The sequence below is a fragment of the Miniopterus natalensis genome, chromosome X (assembly GCF_054644295.1).
Source record: "Miniopterus natalensis isolate mMinNat1 chromosome X, mMinNat1.hap1, whole genome shotgun sequence".
NCBI classification, from domain to species: Eukaryota; Metazoa; Chordata; class Mammalia; order Chiroptera; family Miniopteridae; genus Miniopterus; species Miniopterus natalensis.
Genome location: NC_142103.1, coordinates 84,522,260 through 84,544,056, shown reverse-complemented (window position 1 = coordinate 84,544,056; position 21,797 = coordinate 84,522,260). Strand labels below are relative to the sequence as shown.

Sequence of the window (21,797 nt, the reverse complement as noted above, 5' to 3'; positions counted from 1 at the left end):
TGACCAGGTAGGTATATCCTTGAGTCAGGAAAGGGATCTGGGTGGCAGCACACATTTGGGATTCTTTGCTGATGTCATGATAAAGCCATAGGAGTGGATAAGATTGCTCAGTTAGATCATCTGCAGAGCTGTTTCTTCATGTATTGTGACTAACATATGGGTGGCTCCGGGTGCTCTATTAAATCAGAAGTGGATTGGCAAGTTCACTTGAAAAAGCAAGCAGTGTTGTTGAGGTGAGTTCACAAGTCAGAAATAAAAGACTGTGATTTTCACACAAATCCCTTTGGGTTCATGTTGAATTCTTAGAGGTCGTGCAAGCACTCTGAGACTGCCTTTGTAGTTCTTCTTGGCTAATTGTTTGGATAACAGGATATAGCTTGCCTCATTCAATTTAATTTTGTGTCATTAGGTTATTTTTGCTTGTTAAATTTGCGTGGTTAATTGTTGTTCTTCCCTTGCATTTTATTCCCAATTCACAAATATGTTCACAAAAATGGCTAGAAAGTGGGTCATTGAAGCATGAGAGGTGACAAACAGTAACAGAAACACTCAAACTCAGAATGCTGTTCTAAATGTAATTATAAATAGAGAGCTCATGTGGATATAAAGGATGAATCTGTATGTACTGAAAGAAGTGAATGCGATGTTTTTACAGAAGAATCTGGAAAAGAAAAAGGTGATCAGAAATAAATTCCTGAATAATTTTAATTAACTGTTCATTCATTTGTTCCCAGTATACTATCATAAAGTTGTTTTTTTCTTTTTAGAATAGTGGTACAATTATGTCAAAAATTTTCTATTTTTAAACAAAGAGCAGTGATCTTTCTGGTTAATTAAACATATTTTCCCTGAACCAGTTCAGTTCTCTCTATAATAAAATTGGAGTATTTGTTGCTAAAGGTCGGTGAGACATCAGTTCTGCCTAGGCATTATAGAGAATCGCATGCCTGTGTAGAAAACAAAAAAAATGGTACAAGGGATCATATTTCTGAGGAATATTTAAAAGCAATAAAATATGATTGGAGAGAAGCAGAGTTGGTGAAATTCCTTTATTAAATGGCTTTGCAGTATGTCCCACAATGTCAGTGACATCAGTGTGGAAGCACAATTTTTCTTACAGGTGCTAACAAATATTGCATGTTTTTGTTGGATATAACCATAGATAGGGAACATATGAATAACTCTTTGCTTGTGTGTGATAAATATGTGCAAACAAAGTATATGATGACATTTTATTCTCTCTTATCAGTGGTGGTCTATGTGGTTTCTTAATGTACATTCAGTGGTTTATAGGGAATAAAATTGGGAGAAAAGTGCTATAGAGTAAAAAAAATATCATAGGTCAGAAACCCAATATTGAAGAAACCAAATATTTAAATAGGCAAAGGAAGAGAATCCTGCAAATGAGCTTCAAATAGGCAGAGAGAGCAGTGACACTTTATGATGTCATGAACAAGGAGGAAAGAGAGCCTTTGAGGGAGGACATGCTTAACAGTATCGAATGAAATTGAGCGGTTGCTTAGGGTGGTAATGATGAGTCAGGGAAGGCCATTAGGTGGGCCTTGGTTTGATGAGCTAAATGAGTGAAAGGAAGTGGTGACAGTCAGGGCAGAAAACTCTTTCAGATGTCACTGGTAGAAAGAACAGGTAAAAGAGTCAATGGGAATTCAAGTTTGGGAGAGCCCCCTAAAAGCTGAGTGTGTAAGTGAGCATGTTTTGATATTGCTGAAAAAGAACTGGTCAGGAGGGAGAAGTTAAAGATCCAAGAGCTAAAGATAAAGTCTTTAAAACAGACTAGCTGGTGCAGGACTGTTCCTAAGGAGATGAGAAGGCCTGGTGTCTAGCACAGAAGGGCTGGGAGGTCACTCAGTCATTGGGGCTGGAGAGAAGAACAGCGAGTGCGATGCAAGTGCTTTTGGACACATGGTAGGACACTGCAGTGTTCTCATTCAGATGTCATCCCTTTGCCCTTTGAAGATGAGATAAGGGGTCTTCTGAGAAAAACTAGTGTATAGGCTGAGAAGGAGGAAGGTTTGATAAAGATGGTTAAGAAGCCAGGAGCCATGGATAACGGGAGTGAGAAGACAAGGGCCTGCAGACTTTATCTTTAAATTAGGAACAGGTACCTCTCAGGTTTCCTGGAACCCCTAGCAGTGACCCCCATGGATGATGTGTGCAGTGCTTTAGGGCTGTGATCAGATTTTTATTTTTTTATTTTTAAAATATATCTTTATTGATTTCAGAGAGAGGAAGGGAGAGGGAGAGAGAGAGAGAAACATCAGTGATGAGAGTCATTGATCGGCTGCCTCCCTCACGCCCCCTGCTGGGGATCGAGCCCGCAACCCGGGCATGAGCCCTGACCGGGAATCGAACCGAGATCTCCTGGATCCTAGGTCAATGCTCAGCCACTGAGACATGCCCGCCCGGGCTGTGATCAGATTTTTAGAAAAATTTTTGCATTTTTAATTTTTTTTCAGTTACAGTTTACATTTAATATTATTTTGTACTTGTTTCAGGTGTGCAACATAGTCGTTAGATGAGCACATACTTTACAAAGTGATCCCCCCAATATTTCCAGTACACCCCCGGCACCATATATAGTTATAATATTATTGACTTTATTTCCTGTGCTGTACTTTACATCCCCGTGACCATTTTGTAACTACCAATCTGTACGTCTCAACCCAGTCCCCAGAACGCCTCCCCTCTGGCAGCCATCAGCCTGTCCTCTGTGTCTATGAATCTTCTTTGTTTGTTTGCTTGCTTATTCTGTTCTTTAGATTTCACATATAAGTGAGATAATATAGTATTTTTCTTTCTCTGACAGACTTATTTCACTTAGCATAATACTTATAGGTCCATCCATGTTGTTGCAAACGGTAAGATTTCATTCTTTTTTTTTTATGGCTGAGAAATATTTTATTGTATTTATGTACCACAGCTTTTTATCCACTTGTCTGTTGGTGGGCACTCAGATTGATGCTGTGTCTTTTACTGTCAGAAAACTCCCCTGTAGCCTTAGTCTCTTCTGGGAGCTTTCTCTCTACCTCCTGTCTTAACCGAAGCTTGTATCTTCATCCCCAAATCAGTTCCCTTGTGTTCCTCTTTAATAGGGGCTGTTGATGAACACACTGGAATGTTTCTTTTCAGTTTTGCTGTCTCTCTTCCTTTATTTTCTTTTTCCTTTTTATAATTCTTACTCTGTGGAATTAAATTGTGTTCTCTTTACAACAAATTGGTGATGTTGATAATATTGAGACATAAATGACTGCAAGAAGTTTTGTTATGGTGATAAACACTTATGGTATGTTTGAACAATGTTTATTAGTTATATCCTTCCACTTAAACAATCTGATCAAGGGAAATGTAAGCTTCTAAAAATGAAATCTGGTCTTACTTTTGCTGACTACTACTTAAATTAATTGTGCTTTCTATGCCAATTGGAAAAAGAGATTAAAATAACACATAATTTTAAAAATCTGTCATTGAAAAACAATAAGCCAAATAGAATAGCAAAATTAATGTGGAACTGGAAGTGCATATGATAGTGATTGGGTAACATTCAATATATGTAATTATATACTGTGATATTATGATTTATAATAACAAATATATATTTGGTCTTCATACTCATTTCTGGCACAGAGCTTCCAAAATGCTTTGGATTTTCTAAGTGATGAGTGAAAAAAAAGGTGTCTTTTGTTATGTTAATTAGGTAGATTTTGGAAAGTGCCTAACTAAGAGGGCTGATTATCAGAGGAACCAACCATGTGATTAGAGGGTTAGAACTTGCTGTTTTACCTCCTAGTGGAACCCAACAAGGGATTATTGAAACCTCTGATTTATAGCTAGTTGGTCAAAAGTATAGATAACAAGCTGAACTTGTGACTGTGTCTGAACTTAGTTGCCAAGTAAGGGATCGTTGGAACCTCCAGTGGGTAGTCGATGGGTTAGAAAGCATAGGTAACACTCTAGGCTTTTGATTGGCATCTGAAGTAGTGGAGGGGCATAGTCTTGTAGGACTGAACCCTCAACCTGTGGAATCTGATACTGTCTCTGGGTAGATAATATCAGAATTGAGTTGTTGGAGGCTCTACTGCTGTTTGAGAATTGCTTGGTTGTATGGGGATGGAGATTCCACTCTCCACCTCCCACACACACACTGAAAATTGGTGACCAGAATCCTTAGGTAATAAGCTGCTTCTTGCACATGACATAGTGTGGTACCTTACAGACTAGATGCTATAGAAGCAAAAAGTTGGAAATTTAAAATGGGCGTTAGAGGTCATTTTATCTGTTCTTCACTCTTAAGAGGATGTAATTAAGCAGAAAATACTGATGCCTTTCTGTATTTTTCTACCTGTCATATTCTTTTATTTACTCTCCGCATTTTTATTTTGACATTCAGGTCTAGTAAAAGTTTTTTTCTCTTCTGTTGAATTTTAGGTTCTGATACTATCCCAGGTTGTACCACATTCAATAAATGATGAGCCCTTGGAATATATGCAGAGTTCACCAAAAGGCAATCCTTGTTTTGTATCCAGCAACATATATTCTGATTCTGAAAGAATTCTGCTCAGTTGGTTGAACACGAATTATGAGAATACCCGGCATGTTATATGGAAAAACTGTGAGAAAGGTAAGAATTCTTTTTCTTTAAATAAATCATCACATGTTGTAGTATAACAGTGTAGAAGGAGCTGCAGAATTGGGCTCAGAATTCATGGATTTTAGACTTGACTACAGCATTTGTGCTCTGTTCTGCAAAAAGAGTATTCCTTAATCCTTAACATCTTCAAGATCAGTTTTCTTACATGTAAAACAGAAATAATAAAAGATGCTTTTCCAACTTATTTGGAAGAATAAATGATAAAAATTATGTATATGTGTTCCAGAAATAAAAGCATTGATATAATTGATGGCATTTTCAGCCCTATAAACTATTAAATGTAGGTGACACTGCTCAAACCTTGTATGTAATTAGTTGAGAGCAAGTGAGAATTGACTAGACAGCATCTTACATTTTGTTGTGAATCACCTTGGAAATCACTAAGTGCAGTAATGCTTCATGAATTTGGGGGAGTAAGGTCATATTAAGTCCATACAGGGTGGGACAAAAGTAGATTTACAGTGTGCATATGTGAAACAGAGTTTATCTTGTATTACAGGTATTGTATAAATTTCCATTTCGAAGAACTGTAAACCCACTTTTGCCCCCACCCCATATACTCAGAAAAGAGTGTGTTCATAGACAGACCTGCTCCACTATTCAGGCAGGCACCCCGTGATTCCTGAGGAGGAATGAGGCTCTATAAGTTTTTACCCCAGGAGCATTAAACTCTCTGAAAAAGATTCAATTTGTTAGTATAACAGTATATTGTTTTTACTCATCATAAGCATTGATTAACATGAGGAGGACAGTATTCATGTTGGTTATTTCTTTGACTTCAGCTCGGCTCCTCTCTTCCAAGCACACACAATCTTGCCATGTTCAGAGTGGAAGTAAGGGAAGCTTAAAATGAGACTTTGAATTACAGTTGCACTGAACTTAAAGCCATTAGTGAAGCAAACATAGTGAAAACAAGGTTGAAAGAGGTATATTGATATATTGGTATTAGTACATATAGAATATTTTATAACCTTCTAATTGAGGAACTGATAATATCAAAGTTTAACTTGAAACTATAATATGATTCATATCTTATAAAAATGTATTTGGGGAGTGACATCAGAGGAATGACGGAATGAGAGATCCTCTTGGCCTCTCCCCCTGAAATTTCAACAGGTTAGCCAGCTATAATTCAATAAAGAATTCCCTACTCAGTACAGAGGCACACCTGAGAGACCCTCCATTGAAACATCTAAAGGTGGGCAGCTGGGAATAAATGAGGAGGCCAGAAGGGAGGAAAGCCCAGATGGCTTGCAGATGCAGCTCTGCAGCCGGGAGCTGGACACTCTGCCTGGAGGGGGGAGGAAGATGGTGGAAGCAGATGCTTTCTTTGGCAAGGAGGAACAGACAAGTGTTGGGGGGCAGTTCAGCTGAGAGAGCAGAGTGAATAGTGACTAAGCCAGCACATGCCTGGCAGAGCACAGATTCTGCCCCTCAGCTGTCCACTGGTGGTGCTTCAGACAAAGAAACGGAAAAACAGAGCCCTCTCTCTCCTTGGACTCCCAAAACTCCATCCCCATTGCCCTCAGTGTCGGATCTAGGAACCCATTATCTGTAAACCAAGAGCTATTGCAGTAGAACTGCAGTTTCCCTCTGTGACTGATCCCCAGGTGGCGTGCTTGGGGCAAGATCCCACAGGGGTCCCAGGTTGCGGTTATGGTGAGGGAAAAACAAAGCCCCCTCCCAAGCAGTGAGGCTGTACTGTCTTACAGAAGCCATGGAGGTCATGTCTGGGACATCTCAGAGGTAAAAAAAAATCTTGTGATTCAGCGCCATCTACTGGAAAATAGTAGAAAGAACTCTTCAGAGAACACTGCTATAGAAGGGCCATAGATGCTTAGACAAAAGAGTAGCAAATGCAGTGAATAAACACAGTGGCGAGGATGATCAGAAAGAAAATGAAAACTCCCCAGAAAGGAAGCTGGAATACATGGAAATATGTGATATAAATGACAGAGATTTCAAGATTGCAGTTCTGAAAATACTCAACAAGATGCAAGAAAATACAGACAAGCAATTCAATGCACTCAGAAAACAAATCAATGAATAAAATGAGTACTTTACGAAAGAGATTGAAACACTAAAAAAGAACTAATCAGAAATCCTGGAAATGTAGCATGCACTTAAGGAGATTAAGAATGAGCTACTGAGCATAGAAAATAGAACCAACCAGATGCAGGAAGGGATTAGTGATATCAAAGGTAGGAATCCAGAAATGATGCAGAGAGAGACCTGAATATAAAAAAAAAAAAATGAAGGAGCTCTACGAGAATTATCTGACTCCATCAGAAAAAGCAATATTAGTGTAACAGGCATTCCAGAAGAAGAGACATGGAAGGAAGTGGAGAGTCTATTCAAACAAATACTGGATGAGAACTTCCCAAACCTATGAAAAGAACTAGGTCCTCGAATTCAAGAAGCAAACAGAACCCCTAGTTACCTCAATCCAAAGAGGCTCCTCTCCAAGGCACATAGTATTAAAACTGTCAAATATTAATGACAAAGAACAAATTCTCAAAGCAGCCAGGGAAAAGAAGGAAGTGCCCTACAAAGGAGAATCAATCAGAATTTCATCTGACTACTCAGCAGAAACTCTACAAGCCAGAAGAGAGTAGAGCCAAGTATTCCAACGTCTGAAAGAGAGAAATTAACAGCTACGAATAATATATCCAGCAAAATTATCCTTTAAGTATGAAAGAGAAATAAAGACATTCCCAGACATATAGAAGCTGAGAGATTTTATCACCAGAAAACCCCCATTGCAGGAAATACTCAAGGGAGTTATTCCATCCGCAACAAAGAACATAAGGTCAACACTGTGAGTAAGATCACCAAAACAACTTACAACATAAACAGGGATGATTTGTGACAACAAAAACATAAAAGGGAAGAGGGTAAAAGTCTAGGCCAGCAAAGGAGGATGAACATGAAATGCACCTAAAAGGAAAAAAACTACTATATATATGCAACTTTATTTTTTATAAACCTAATGGTAACCACACACAAAAACCCCCAAACCAGGACACATAGCTTAAAAAAAGAAGATGCAGAGGAAAGAAATATGAAACACCACCAAACAAAAGCAACAGACAAAAGTACAAAGGAAAAGAACCAATGAAGGCACAGAGGTACCAGGAAACAAAAGATAAAATGGTTATAGGAAATTCTTATACATCAATAATTACTCTAAATGTAAATGGTTTGAATTCACCAATAAAGAGGCACAGAGTAGCAGAGTGGATCAAAAAACAGAACCCAACCCCATGCTGCCTACAAGAGACACATCTAAACTGCAAAGGCAAAGGTAGATTCAAAGTAAAATTGTGGAAAATGATTCTCCAAGCAAATAACATCCACCGAAAAGCAGGTGTAGCCATACTTATATCTGACAAAATAGATTTCAAGTCAACAAAGATAACAAGAGACACATGGACACTTTAGAATGATAAAGGGGACACTACATCAAGAAAACATAACACTTCTTAATATATATGCATCCATCCAGGGAGCACCGAGATATATAAACTCACAGAACTAAAGGGAGAAACAGATAAAAACGTAATCATAGTTGAGTACCTTAATACTCCATTGACAGCTCCAGCCAGATCGATCAAACAGCAAATCAATAAAGAAATATCAGCCTTTTATCCTAGAACATCAGGTAATATTCTCCCCCAGTGTACATGGAACATTCTCAAGGACAGACCATATGTTGGGTAGCAAAAGTAGCATCAACAAATCCCAGAAGATTGAAATTATATCAAACATATTCTCTGACCATGATGCCTTGAAATTAGAAATCAACTGCAAAAAGGTAGTAAAGAAACCCACAAATCCACAGAGATTCAACAGCATACTACTAAAAAATGCCTGGGTCAAAGGAGAAATAAAACATGAGATCAAAAGATATGCAGAGGCAAATGAGAATGACAGTACAACATATCAAAACTTCTGGGATGCAGCAAAAGCACTGATAAGAGGGAAGTTTATATCCTCACAGGCCTATCTCAGGAAACAAGAGAAATCCCAAGTGAACAACCTAACATGGCATCTGAAAGAACTGGAAAAAGAAGAACAAAAGCAACCCACAGTCATCAGAAGAAAGGAAATACAAATTAAATCACAATCAAGTGAATTAAAACAAAAAGGCTATACAAAAAATTAGTAAAACAAAGAGCTGGTTCTTTGAAAAGATCAATAAAATTGACAAACTCCTGGCTAGACTCCCTAAGGAAAAAAGGGGAACGACCCATATAAACAAAATCAGAAACGAGACAGAAGTCACCACAGACATCACTGGCAGCACTGTGGCCTACTTCTTCCACATTCCCAAGTTGAATACCTGGGAGATTCGAGAAAGGACCGCAAAGTACCAGAGAAATGAAAGCCCGAGCCGCCTGGCAAGCCACTGGGGAGACCTCCCAAGGACATAAACAGGGGCGAAGGCTGCGTTCTTCCCGGCACACCGTGCGGGCTCGGCTGGGTGGGCGGGAGACGGTGCCACGGGGATGGGCCCTGGCATGCGGGGAGGAGCTGTGGGGAAAGGCCAGTGAGACCCTCACTCAGCTCACCTTTGCCATGATGAGGGCACCCTGGGACGCTTTCTCAACAAAGGCAGGCAAAAGTGGGGGTCTGGGGGGGGGGAGGCAGGGATTATAGGGCACCTCCCCCAGCCAGGCCCACCTCCTGGGCACTTTTTTGGTAGAGCCTTTAGGGTTTTCTATGTATATCATTTGATTTGCAAGTAGTGACAGTTTTGATACTGTTGTAATAACCTGGTTATTGTTTAATAGGAAAGGAGTAAAGGGGACACCAGATAATTTAGGCATGGCATTTATGCAGCTTTGCCAAAAGCTGCATTTAACACTCTCCGAATGTGTTCCCTGTTGATCGATGGAGGAAGGGACTGGGCAATGACAGTTTGGACACATGCCCAGTAAGGTCTGAGTTATGTGGGAAGGTGCCTACCGGTCAGTGGGTCACACCTGGGAACAAACTAGTTGCCAGGATGGGCGTGGCCACTGCAAGCATGCAAAACCTAAATATTTAAACTTCTGAACAAAGCAGCGTGCTCTTGTCTCTTGGTTTTTACTCTCTGGCCCGCTGAGCTCCTTTGACTCTTGTTGCGGAGGCGTGCTCCCCTGTGCCCATGTGGGGTTCCACACAATGGGCTAATGTACTTTAATTAACTGATACTCTGTGTTGGACCTGGAAAGATCACCAGGTGACCTGCTTGGGGCAAGATCCCACAGAGTCCGGGGTTGCGGACATGGAACGGAAGCTCTGGACACTGACTCTCCTTTTGGCTTTGCTGAACTCCCAGCTGCCCCTCTTTCAGGACTGGCTTAAGGGATATGGGACATTGAAAACTTAGGAATATAACAACACCAGTAAAGTCTTCTGCCACCTCTCAATCTCCCGTGGGGGCTTCTGAAAGTGCTTATTTCAGCAGCGCCCCAAGAACTGTGCACTCCCATGAGCAATGGAGGAATCCTCCGTTGTGTACTCCTCTGGTAGCAGTTTTACTTCTTCCTTTCTGTTTTGCATGCCTTGTATTTCTTTTTCTTATGTAATTGCTGTGGCTAGGAGTTTCAATACTTCGTTGAATAAAAATGGTGATAGTGTGGGCACCTTTGTATTGTTCCTGATCTTAGAGGAAAAGCTTTCAGCTTTTCACCAATGAGTATGATAGCCCTTTGCTGTTTTTTAAACCACTGAGACCCATGACCTTGCAAAGCCTTTGCACTTTCTATTTTTTCTGCTTTGAGCATTATTTTCCTCAATATCTTTATGATTCCTTTTCCCACTTCACTCATGTCCCTGCTTAAATATCACCTTATTTGAGAAAATTTCCCAATAACCTCTCTAAAACAGCATATACGTCAGTCCTTCACTTTCATGCTCTATTTTTCTCAATGACACTTTTCCTAAATAATATATATAGTCTGTCTCCTCCAGTAGAATGTGAGCTTCTTAACTGGAACAGTCTTGTCTGTTTTATTGTTCACTGCTGTATGTTCAGAGCCTAGAACAGTGCCTCAAAAATAATAGATACCAAATATTGTCTGAGTAAATAAATGAATGAATAAATGAGCCAATAAAGAGATACATTCAGGTCTTACACATTTTTCTACCCTTTCCCAGATAATTGAATATGTATTAGCTGACCAATTTGTACCTTCAGGTGCAAATGTGGGGGTCAGGTTGAATGGTTAAGGTAGAAGGAGGCACTTTTCACCTTCAGTACGTACCTGAGTATAGCTTTTCATGGTTAGTAACTGTGGAGGTCCATGAAGAGAAGCTCGGTGAAATAGCTCACGTAGGTTAACTTGGACTTAGAAAAAGTCATACTCATTGCCCCCAGATTTTTACCTCTGAGCCCTGCTTACTGCCACTTCATTGGTAAGGTCTGACAATGCGTACAACTTGGTGCAGTACTGTTGTGTTGGGTAGATAAAGAAAACCTAAGATAAAGAAAAAAGTCATAAAAGAAGCCAAAGGAAAGTAAAAAAACACCCACCTTACCTAAAGAGGAGCAAAGATAACAATTACACCCAACTTCTCAGCAAACATGCAATCAGGAGAGTGGAGTGAAATATTTAAAGTGTTGAGAGAAAAAACCCACCTAGAATTCTGTACCCTGTGAAATTATCTTTCAGTGGTGAAGGAGACAACATTGCAGAGAATAGACAGGGCGCCTTGCATACATATTTTCTAGGTAAACCGATCAGTTGGAGGCTTGCAGTTCGTCCCTCCAGACAGCTTGTTTTGATCACCCTGATGGGACAACAAATAAAGAATATTTTAGTTTTTTTATGAATTTCCCAGAAACTTTTGAGAACTTCTTAGTGGAGTCAGCAAGATGGGTTGTTTCCATATTACATATCTGCTGAGGTCTTTTTATCAGCAACTCCACCTCAGGACAGGTCTGATACATTTCTCTCACTAGAATTTCTTTTCAATGATGGAACTGTGAAGGATGTGACAAGTGAGAGAGCTTTGCTGTTGACAGAGGAAAGCATGTAGGAGAGTGTCAAGTGGCAAAGCTGCCATCAGCTGGCTCAGGGGTCCAGCCATCCGGGACTTTGAGTTCGTGTTTTGGAACTTTATTCTGTTGCCCTTGGGGAGTCATGGGAGATGACTGAGAAGGCGATTGCTGTGGTAAAACGAGTGTTCGGTCTGTCAGCAGCAGGTGCATGGATTGAAATGCAGAGAGGTCGCATGCTTTCGATCAGCACCCCTGAAGGTAGCCCTCAGTGCAGACTGAGGTGTCTTAACGCGGGACTTCCTACGAATTTGCCCAAGAGTATGGTGGTGCCAGGCAGTCAAAGTTTGATCAAGTTCCAATTCCTAAATATAGATGGTTGCTGGGAGCCACAGTTAAAAAAAAAAAAAAAAAAGATACTCATCCTTTGTTTGAAGAAACATAACAGGTGGGTATTTATTCTAAATGTTGTGAAAGTCAAAAAGGAATTTTCTTACCAGAAGTGGACAGCTGTCTCGGGTAAATAGGGGACCTTTTCAGTGCTCGCCAGGAGGTACATTTGCTCTTATACACTCACCCTTCTGTTCCCAGTACCTCTTTTGTTGTATGTGCTTAAGTCCTTTTGTCAGTAACACTATAGTTAATGTCCTTTTCACTGATGAACCATTTTAACCCTTAGTGACAGTATTGTCTTCAGTGGATCACGCCTGTGATCCAGCACCAGTTATGTCATTTCTTTGTACCCTTTGCTTCAAATGCTACATTTCACTGCCAATGGGGATTTTATCAGCCTGCAATCACCCGGTGATTGTGAGAGCGGCAACAGACCATTTTGCGACGTAAATTTAATTCCTGGCAAGACTAAGTACTTTCATTTAACTACACTTTTAACAAAATCTTGAAATGGGAACATTTTGAACTGCGTTCAAAGGAGCTCTGCTCTACAAATAATGTCTCTAACTTACGCTTATTTTAACATTTTTTTATGAAGTAACAACTGTAGTTCCTATGAATGAAAAATAAATATTGTTTTGTATTTTCTTTAACGGAGCGGAGTTATAAGTAGTATATTTGGAAAAATTTATCTTTTATGTACCGTTTAAAGGTGCCTCCGATTTCATTTTTTATGTAAGAGTTTGTTCAAATAAACAATATTGAGTATACATTTGGGAGATTGTATTGGCCTGTTAATTTGGTATTAAAACTAATGTGGTGTTGAGGTCTTACATTTGCATGCATTGCTTGCTTCTAATGTGTCTTATTTTCAACTTCATTAAACCAAAAAATGGTCATTATTTACGAAGCACTTTATAGTTTTTTCCAGAAGTTGCAAATTAGCCCTTTAATGTTTAGCATTAAATATTTATCATCAGTGTTGCAAGATTGAAATGTACACAGACATGGTGTAATCTGACATTTTAATGTTGCATCAGTGTTTTACTTTGGGAAGGTGACTGTCAGTCAATATAGAAGTCATGAATAGTGGGAAGCTCAGCACTAAATTGTGAGGAATGCCAAGCAGGCAAACAAATGTGATAACAGAAAGGTAAACCATTTCCAGTGGCTTAGCAGTGCACTTTAATAAATCAGGGTGACCCAAGGCAGTAGCCATGTGTGCTGGGAAATGGAGGATTATGTAAAAATTCCCCCACAGCCAGGCCACATTTTTTTCTCTCTTTCATATTTATAATCTACTCAGTGTCAGTGCCTTCCAGCCACAGACCACTGGAAACACATCTGCAGTTCACCAAATTCCTTTTAGTACTCATTGCAAAAAGGGAGACAACACATTATGGAGAATCATGAGCTGTCTCACAGTAAAGGTTATTATTATGAAAGACTTTATGAGACAGTATAGCCACTTGGGCCCAGGAATGGTAAAATACGGGGTGGCCAGGAAGCCAGGTTAAGGCGAGGTGGCCAGAAGGACAAACTGCAAGAATGTCACCACCCCTCCACTCCCTGCTCCAAGAAAAAAAGTAGAATTTTATCTCCCTTCTAACCGCTTGTTTTTCTTACCCTGACATAGAAATTTCCACAAGCCATTTTCAAAAAGCCCATCTTTTCAACCAAGCCTGCTTTGTCCCCAGTTTATAAAAGCAGCCAAGCACAGCCAGCCCCGAACCAGTTTAGAGGACCTTCCTTTCCTCTGTGCTGTCTCCTTTATGCTCTGGCACAAGCTTAATAAAATCTGCCTGGAAATTTCTCTGGGATTTCCTCTCCATTTCTATCTTGGGGAACTCAAGGACCTCTACTCCGGTAACAGTTATGGGATTTGTGCAATGACTAGGTAAATTTAGGAAAGGTTCAAGGAAAGGGATTCACCTTGATTGCATGCTGGTAGGGACATTGGTAATCCTAGGATTGAGTAATTTAATAAATCTTGTCTAGCGGAAAGAGGACTATAGTGAGGCTAATTCTTTAATTGGTAAAGAAGCAGTAGTCACTCATGTTAGACAGGAGAGGGGGGTGTTTGGTATTTGTGCTTTATACAATAAGCTTGTTTTTGTCTGTGCTTAGATAAGAGTATGAAATGCTCTTGCTTTGTCTCACTTCATCACAGTGGCAGAGTGACCTTGTATGATATTGGTGTCCTATGAGACTGTGATGTGCCCCTACCAGTACCAAAGCTCAGCTGGTAATACCAGGCAAGCTCACAGGACTAACTGCCACCGTTTCTAATGGTCCGAGAAGTATCAGTGCTTATGATATCACTGTAAACAGGAGATTAAGGAACGAGGCAGACAGCCAATCATCATATTCCATAATGCCCAGTTATTGTGTGGACAATTCATTTTGGAAAGTTCTTATCTTTTTAATGTATTATCTAAAATTTCATAAGTTTGGCTGTAGCGTTATAGTGACCTTCAGGCTGTCCAAGACATTTAGTATCCCATATGAATTTTTTAAATATTTTGCTTTCTTTCAAAATGCTTAAAAAAGATTCACAAGTATTATTCAGTTCTTTGAAAGGAGGGAAACTCAAGTCTATTTCTAAATAACTAGTAAGGAATTTTCCAGCTTTGTGGAAGGAAAGCATGCCTGGGATAGGACTAGAATAGATTCAGTTATTATCTCTTCAGTATAGTAGACCACAGTTCTAATGGGACATTCACCAAAACGATGATTAATAACAGTAATAGCCAGCGCATGTGGTATTCCAATTAAAGGACTAAGAATTTTATATATATTTGTTTATTTAATCCTCAAAACAAGCAATGTAACCTGATAACTGTTATTATTATTATTAACAGAAAATCTAAAGCAGAGAGGTTAATTTAATTTCCTAGGAAAAGGTGTGGCTGGGATTTGAATTCAAGCAGTTTGCCTCGAAGGCTCAAGTTAATATCATTATGTGATGCTGTTTCTTCAAAACATTGAATCTTCTTTAGGTTAGATCTGTGCAATTCTTGTGAATTCTTTTCTGATATCTAGAGAGGTGTCTTATTTCTTTTTTCATCCACCACGGTGCTTTTCAAACCTGGATGCCCACTGCAATTACCTGGAGAATTAAAAAAAAAAATAACTGATGCCCCACTCCAGACCAATTGAAGGGCAATCTCCAATCACCAACTGGGGTGTTGCCTAAACACGTGCAGCTTTTAAAAGGTCTTTAGGTGGTTCTGATACAGAGTGCAAAGGTTAAAAACTCTAATGTGTGTGAATATAGAAATAGAGAATAGGATTAAATAGTGCAGAGATACCATGTAAGATAAATATTTGCCCACCACAAGAAATAATATTTCTTAAAATATGTCTCAAATTTACACGGAGAAATTTATGAAAAACATTATAAATTCTGAGGTTTTCTTGGTTTGGTTTTGTTGCTACCTGTTTTGATTTTACACAGCATTGATGATCATTGATGTGACAGATGAGGTAATTATAACTCTTATTTCCTTTCACTTTCCTGCCTCAGTGTCATCATTTTGTTAGGTTTATTATGCCTCCCTTGGCAGTACTTATAATATTCATTTTCTATTCTGTCAGTGTTCAACAATGTGTCAGTTTATCTGGAGTCTCCATTTTTAATTATTTTTGATTTAGCTATTAGCTGGATTTCATAATCACTTTGTTTATCTGATTATCATTTCAAGGGACTCTAGACTCTGAGTTCTCTTTGTAAATATCTTCAGTTTATTTATATGTGAATGGCATCTTGACTAAGAATCAAATTGGGGGGTTATCCTTTATTTTTCTCTGAACTCTGTGGACAGTACTCCATAGTGTCATGCCTGTAAAATAGCTTTGAAAAACTGAGGTTGGCCCATTAACTCCTCCCCTGTAAGTAAGTTGCTTTGTTTGGCTTTAGAGTTTTTCATAATCTCAAGGTGGGTGAGGTATTTAAGAGTGTGAAACCTGGTCTAAAACATTTCCTTGGTAAATTTGGCATATGAGGTATTTTTTTGTACTCTATTTGAAGCCCAAGGTATTGGTTGAAACTGAGACATGAGGACATGAAGGGGCTATTTCTAACCTTGAATTAACTTAGACATTCATATATTATACCTGATCTTTTTCATACTTAATCCTAAACAGAGTACATTCAATATTTCATCATTAACTTTCATATTTACTATAGGATTATTTTGTACACTGTGTTCATTATGTTCTAAAATGTATATTCTCTCTGTAGTTTTCTAGGAATTTTTTATAACGGATAGTTACTATATATGCCTTAATATGGTAAGTTAAATTAATTTTTAAATGTATGGTAACCTTGCAGTCTTGGCACAAATTCATTTTTGTCATGATAGCTAATTTTTTAAAATACCTTGCTAAAATTAGTTTACAAAATTTTAATTTTTTGAGTGATACTTCATAACTGTTTCTGTACTTTTTAATTCTTTGTTTTAATTTTATGCAAACCTCAACAATTACTTGGGGAACATTCTCTCTTTTGCAGACTGAAGGAATTTCTATGAGTGAATTTGCTTGTTTCTTAAGTATTGTAGCATTTATTGGTAAAACTGCCAGTACCTATTATTTCTTTGTGGGATGATTTTAAATAACTAAATTAGTTCTTTAATTGTTTTAAGATTATATTTATTTTCGATTTTCTGAATGAGGTCTTATAACACATTTTATGAATTTAATGAATATCACCTAAATTAAAAAAAATATATTGGCATAATATCCCCATTATTATATCTGTTCTCTTATATGCAACTGCTGTAATTATTTTCTTTTTTCTTTTTGATGTTTTCTTATACCTTCATTTTTTTAAAATCAATTTTTCTTAATATTAATTATCACCTTGGTACAAAAGATATTTTACTTTCTTTTCAACTGTACTTACATGTAAGTTCTATCATATATTGTGTACATTACATCAATCTCATGTGGCTGATTTTATAATTAGTACCTATGGTTGATTTTATAATTATTTACAGTTCACATTTCTTCATAATTAAGCTACCTTTAGAAGCAAAATGATTTCTGCACTAAAACATATTGCATTTCCAAAGTATTTTAAAAACAATTAAAAATGTACTATGTTATCTGTTATGAATAAAGGCATAAAAAAAATTACCAATGAGATTTATCCAAAAAAATAACCAATTAAAAAATGGGCAAAGAATTAGGGTAGACATTTCGCAAAATCAGAAAATAAGTAAATGGCCAATGAGCACATGAAGAGATGCTGCATGTAATTAGTTATTCAGGAAATGTAAAACAAAAGCACAATAAGATAGTATTTAACACCATCTTGGATAACTAAAATTTAAAAAAGAAGAAAGGAAAGAAATATAGACTGTAACAAGTATTGGCAAGGATTTATAGAAGTTAGAACCTCATACATTGCTAGAGAGATTGTAAAATGGTACAAACACTTTGGAAACCAATTTAGCAATTTTTCAAAATGTTAAACGATATGCACAGGATAATTAAAAACATATGTTCATATAAAAACCCCTAAATAAATGTTCACAGCAGCATTATTTATAATGGCTGAAAAGCAAAAACAACTCAAATGCCCATAAACTGATAAATGGATAAACAAAATGTGGTGTATTCGTAAAGGGGAATATTATTGAGCCATGAAAAAAGGAAGCACTGATACATGCTACAACCTTTAACCTTGAAAACACTATGCTAAGTGAAAGAAACCAGAACACAAAAGGGCACATATTTTATGATTCCATTTCTAGGATATGTCCAGAATAGGTAAATTCTTTGAAAGTAGAATTGATTTTTTCCAGGGGATGAGAGAAGAGGAAAATGGGGAGTGATAGCAAGTGGTCTGGAGTTTCTTTTTGTGTTGATTAAAATATTATAAGATTAGGTAGTGATGACAATTTTATGACTCTGTGAAAATAATAACAATGGCTTAGACAATTGAATTATGTGAGATTAATGTGAGAATTATATATCAATAAAGCTGTTGTAAAAATGTACTGTTATAATCACCTAAAATATATTTATATAGCAATTATGATGCTCATAAAAATAAGTGAATGTGCATAAAATGATCCAGTTTTATGTTTAACAGCCATATCTCTAATTTATAATACTATTTAGGACCACAATTTTTATTAATATTTTATGTTTCTGACTCTTTGAAGTGACATAATGTAAAAACATAAAAATATAACTCCCAGCCCAATCAGGCATAGCTCAGCAGTTGAGCATCGACCTAGGATCCAGGCAATCAGGGTTCGATTCCCGGTCAGGGCACATGCCTGGTTTGTGGGCTAGGCAGCTGATCAGTGACCCTCTCCTCATTGATGTTTCTATCTCTCTCTCTCCCTCTCCTTTCCTCTCTCTGAAATCAATAAAGATATATTTAAAAATATATATATAACTCCCAAATTAAAATTTTAAAAAATCTGTGAAACAGCCCTGGAATTTTCTGATTCCTGACATGTGAAGATTAGATTAGACTGCTGGTTCTCTCTCTAAAAAACAACCCTAGACCAGTACTTTTCAGACAGTAATGTGAGTAGAAATCACTTGGAGATTTTGTTAAACTGATGTTATGTTTGAGTAGATGTTGAGTGGGGCCTGAAATTCTGCATTTTCAATAAGCTTTTAGTCGAAGGTGCTGCTGATTCACATAGCACACTGTGGGTAACAAAATCTTAGAAGGAGCATAGAAGAGAGAGTGGCTTAGATCAAAGAAGCTTACATTACAACAGAGAAAATCTTTGATATACCTAAGGCAAGGCTGTAGTAAATTGTGGTGGGGTCTTACTTGGCAGTAGCTTTGTGTTTGAATGGCAGGATACACACCTAGAATCAGAGGTTAGAGAAGACCTTTGGAGTTTGGTCCATACCTCTTCCCAGCATTGTTCTGTAGCATTATCACCATCCTGTTCACACTGAGAGCCATGTTGGAGCACCAATAGCCTGTGCCACCTGGTGTTTGACAGGTAATATCAAAGGAGTTCCAAAATTGCGATGGGTTGAATAACAATACGTGGATGCCACCGGTTCTTCTCAGGGAAGTTGAGGACGACTGGAAAGAGTTTTTTTCTCCCTGTTGTTACAATAGCAGAGGCCATACAAACGGTAAATTCTCACTGTTTTAAAGCTCCCCTAGGAAGCTGAGGCTGTAGGCCAACAAAGTAGCCCAAAGTCCAACGAGGAGTAGGTGCTTGCAGGAAGAAATGGGATAATATCAGTTGTCTGCTGTGGTAGAGACAGCTAAATACTGATGAGAAGAGTTGAGTATGGTGTTTGGTGAGTTGATAGAGGCCAAGTATACACTAGTGAGAGTGCATGAAGTGTCTGGGGGGTCACAGTTATAGGGGGAGTCTGTGTCCGCTTTTTACTCCACGGACCTCACTGGTTGCTCACAGAAATGACTGGAGTGAGTCTGGAGAATATGCTTCCTATACTGCAGACCTAGGGGAGGGGCAAGCAATTCGTGCAGACTCCTATATTCCATATAGAACAAAAGCTTTAATATATGGGGAGAAGGACAGTGCATACTGTCAATCCTTAGTGCCATGGTAAAACTCATTGCAGCTACAAAAAGAAACTTGACAATGCCTGTGTGCGTGCACACACGCTTACACACACACACACACACACACACACACACACACACACGCACACACACACACACCATCTTTACCCCTGGGGAAGGGGCTGAGATTCAACATGACAGTTAAGTAGAAAATTTGAAACAATCTACAAAAAAAGCTCTTAGAACTAGTGTATGAATTTATCAAGGTTGTAGGATATATGATCACTATACAAGAGTAAATACTATTTCTATAGAATGGCAGTAAACAATTGGAATTTGATATTAATATATATATAATTTACCATAGAATAAAATGCTTAAGTATAAACCTAACAAAATATGTACAGGATAAATGTGCTGAACATTACAAAACACGGATGAAAGAAATCAAAGAGAATTAGAGAAATGTATCATGCATATGGAGTTGAGGACTTGTTAAGATATAAAAATGGTGTAAATCCAATGAAAAGCCCACTGTACTTTAAAAAAAAAGTTCATCCTCCTTTTCCAGTTCAGACCTTTACTCCCTCCTCTTTTATGTTTTTGTTGTCACAAATTGTCCCTGTTTATGCTGTAAGTTGTTTTGGTGATCTTATTCATAGTGTTGTGACCTTATGTTCTTTGTTTCAGGTAGAATAACTCCCTTGAGTATTTCTTGTAATGGAGGTTTTCTGGTGATAAAATCTCTCAGCTTCTGTACGTCTGGGAATGTCTATTTCTCCTTCATAGTTAAAGGATACTTTTGCTGGATATATTATTTGTGGTTGGTAAATTTCTCTCTTTCAGATGTTTGAATATTTGGTTTCACTTTCTTCTGGCTTGTAGAGTTTCTGCTGAAAAATCAGATGATATTCTGATAGGTTTTCCTTTGTAGACTACTTCCTTCTTTTCCCTGGCTGCTTTGAGAATTTTTTCTTTGTCATTAATTTTTGACAGTTTTAATGTACTATGCCTCGGAGAGGGTCTCTTTGGATTGAGGTTACTAGGTGTATTGTTGGCTTCTTGAACTTGAGGATATAGTTCTTTCCATAGGTTCGGGAAGTTCTCATCCACTATTGAAACAGACTGTCCATCCCTTTCTCCCTCTCTTCTTCTTTTGGAATGCCCATTATTCTAATATTGATTTTTCTGATGGAGTCAGATAATTCTCATAGAGCTCTTTCATTTTTCTTCATGCTTAGGTTTTTCTCTTCTTCTCTCTGCATCATTTCTAGATTCCTGTCTTCAATATCACTAATCCTTTTCTCCATGTGGCTGGCTTTGTTTTCTGTGCTCAGTAGCTCATTCCTAATCTCCTTACTTGCGTGCTTCATTTCCAGGATTTCTGATTGGCTCTTTTTTAAAGTCTCAAACTCTTTGGTAAAGAGACTCATTTTATTCATTGATTTGTTTTCTGAGTACACTGAATTGCCTGTCTGTATTTTCTCGCATCTTGTTGAGTATTTTTAGAACTGCGATCTTGAAATCTCTGTCATTTATATCACATATTTCCATGTATTCCAGCTTGCTTTCTGGGGAGTTTTCATTTTCTTTCTGATCATCCTCGTTACCACGGTTTTTCATGGTATTTGCTCATCTCCTTTATCTAGGCATAAAAATACCTACTATAGCAGTGTTCTCTGAAGAGGTCTTTCTCCTGTTTTTCCAGTAGATGGTGCTGAATCACAAGATTTTTTTTACTTCTGAGATGTCCCAGACTTGACCTCCATGGCTTCTGTAAGACAGCTCTGCTGCTTGGAGGTGGGGTTTGTTTTTCCCGCACCATAATCGCAAACCCAGACTTCTGTGGGATCCAGCCTCAAGCACGCCACCTAGGGATCAGTCACGGAGAGAAAGAGCAGTTCTACTGCAATAGCTCTTGGTTTACAGATAAAATGTTCCTTAACAGGACACTGAGGGCAACAGGAGGCAAGTTTTGGGAGTCCAAGGGGTTGCAGCTCTCTGCTTTTCTGTTTCTTTGTCAGAAACATGCCAGCCTGACAGTTGACAGCCACACAGCAGGATCCTGCACTCTGTCAGGCACCTGCTGGCTCAGTCACTGTTCACCCTGCTTGCCCTGCTGGACTGGCTTCTGGCAGCTCTCTGTTCTTCTGAGCAGGCTGAAGGAAGCGCCTGCTACCTTCGGCTTCCTCCCCTCTTCCAGCTGCACCTCGAGCTCCCGGCTGTAGGGC

At 38.3% G+C, this 21,797-nt stretch overlaps 1 protein-coding gene across 1 annotated transcript in view; it reads left to right on the top strand.

Moving 5' to 3' along the window:
* CFAP47 (cilia and flagella associated protein 47) overlaps positions 1 to 21,797 on the top strand; it is a 354,566-nt gene that overhangs the window by 148,157 nt on the left and 184,612 nt on the right. The window contains exons 33-34 of the mRNA XM_016216827.2: positions 4,447 to 4,639; positions 12,828 to 12,830. Of these exons, the coding sequence (XP_016072313.2) occupies positions 4,447 to 4,639; positions 12,828 to 12,830 (196 nt within the window). The remainder of the gene's footprint in view (positions 1 to 4,446; positions 4,640 to 12,827; positions 12,831 to 21,797) is intronic.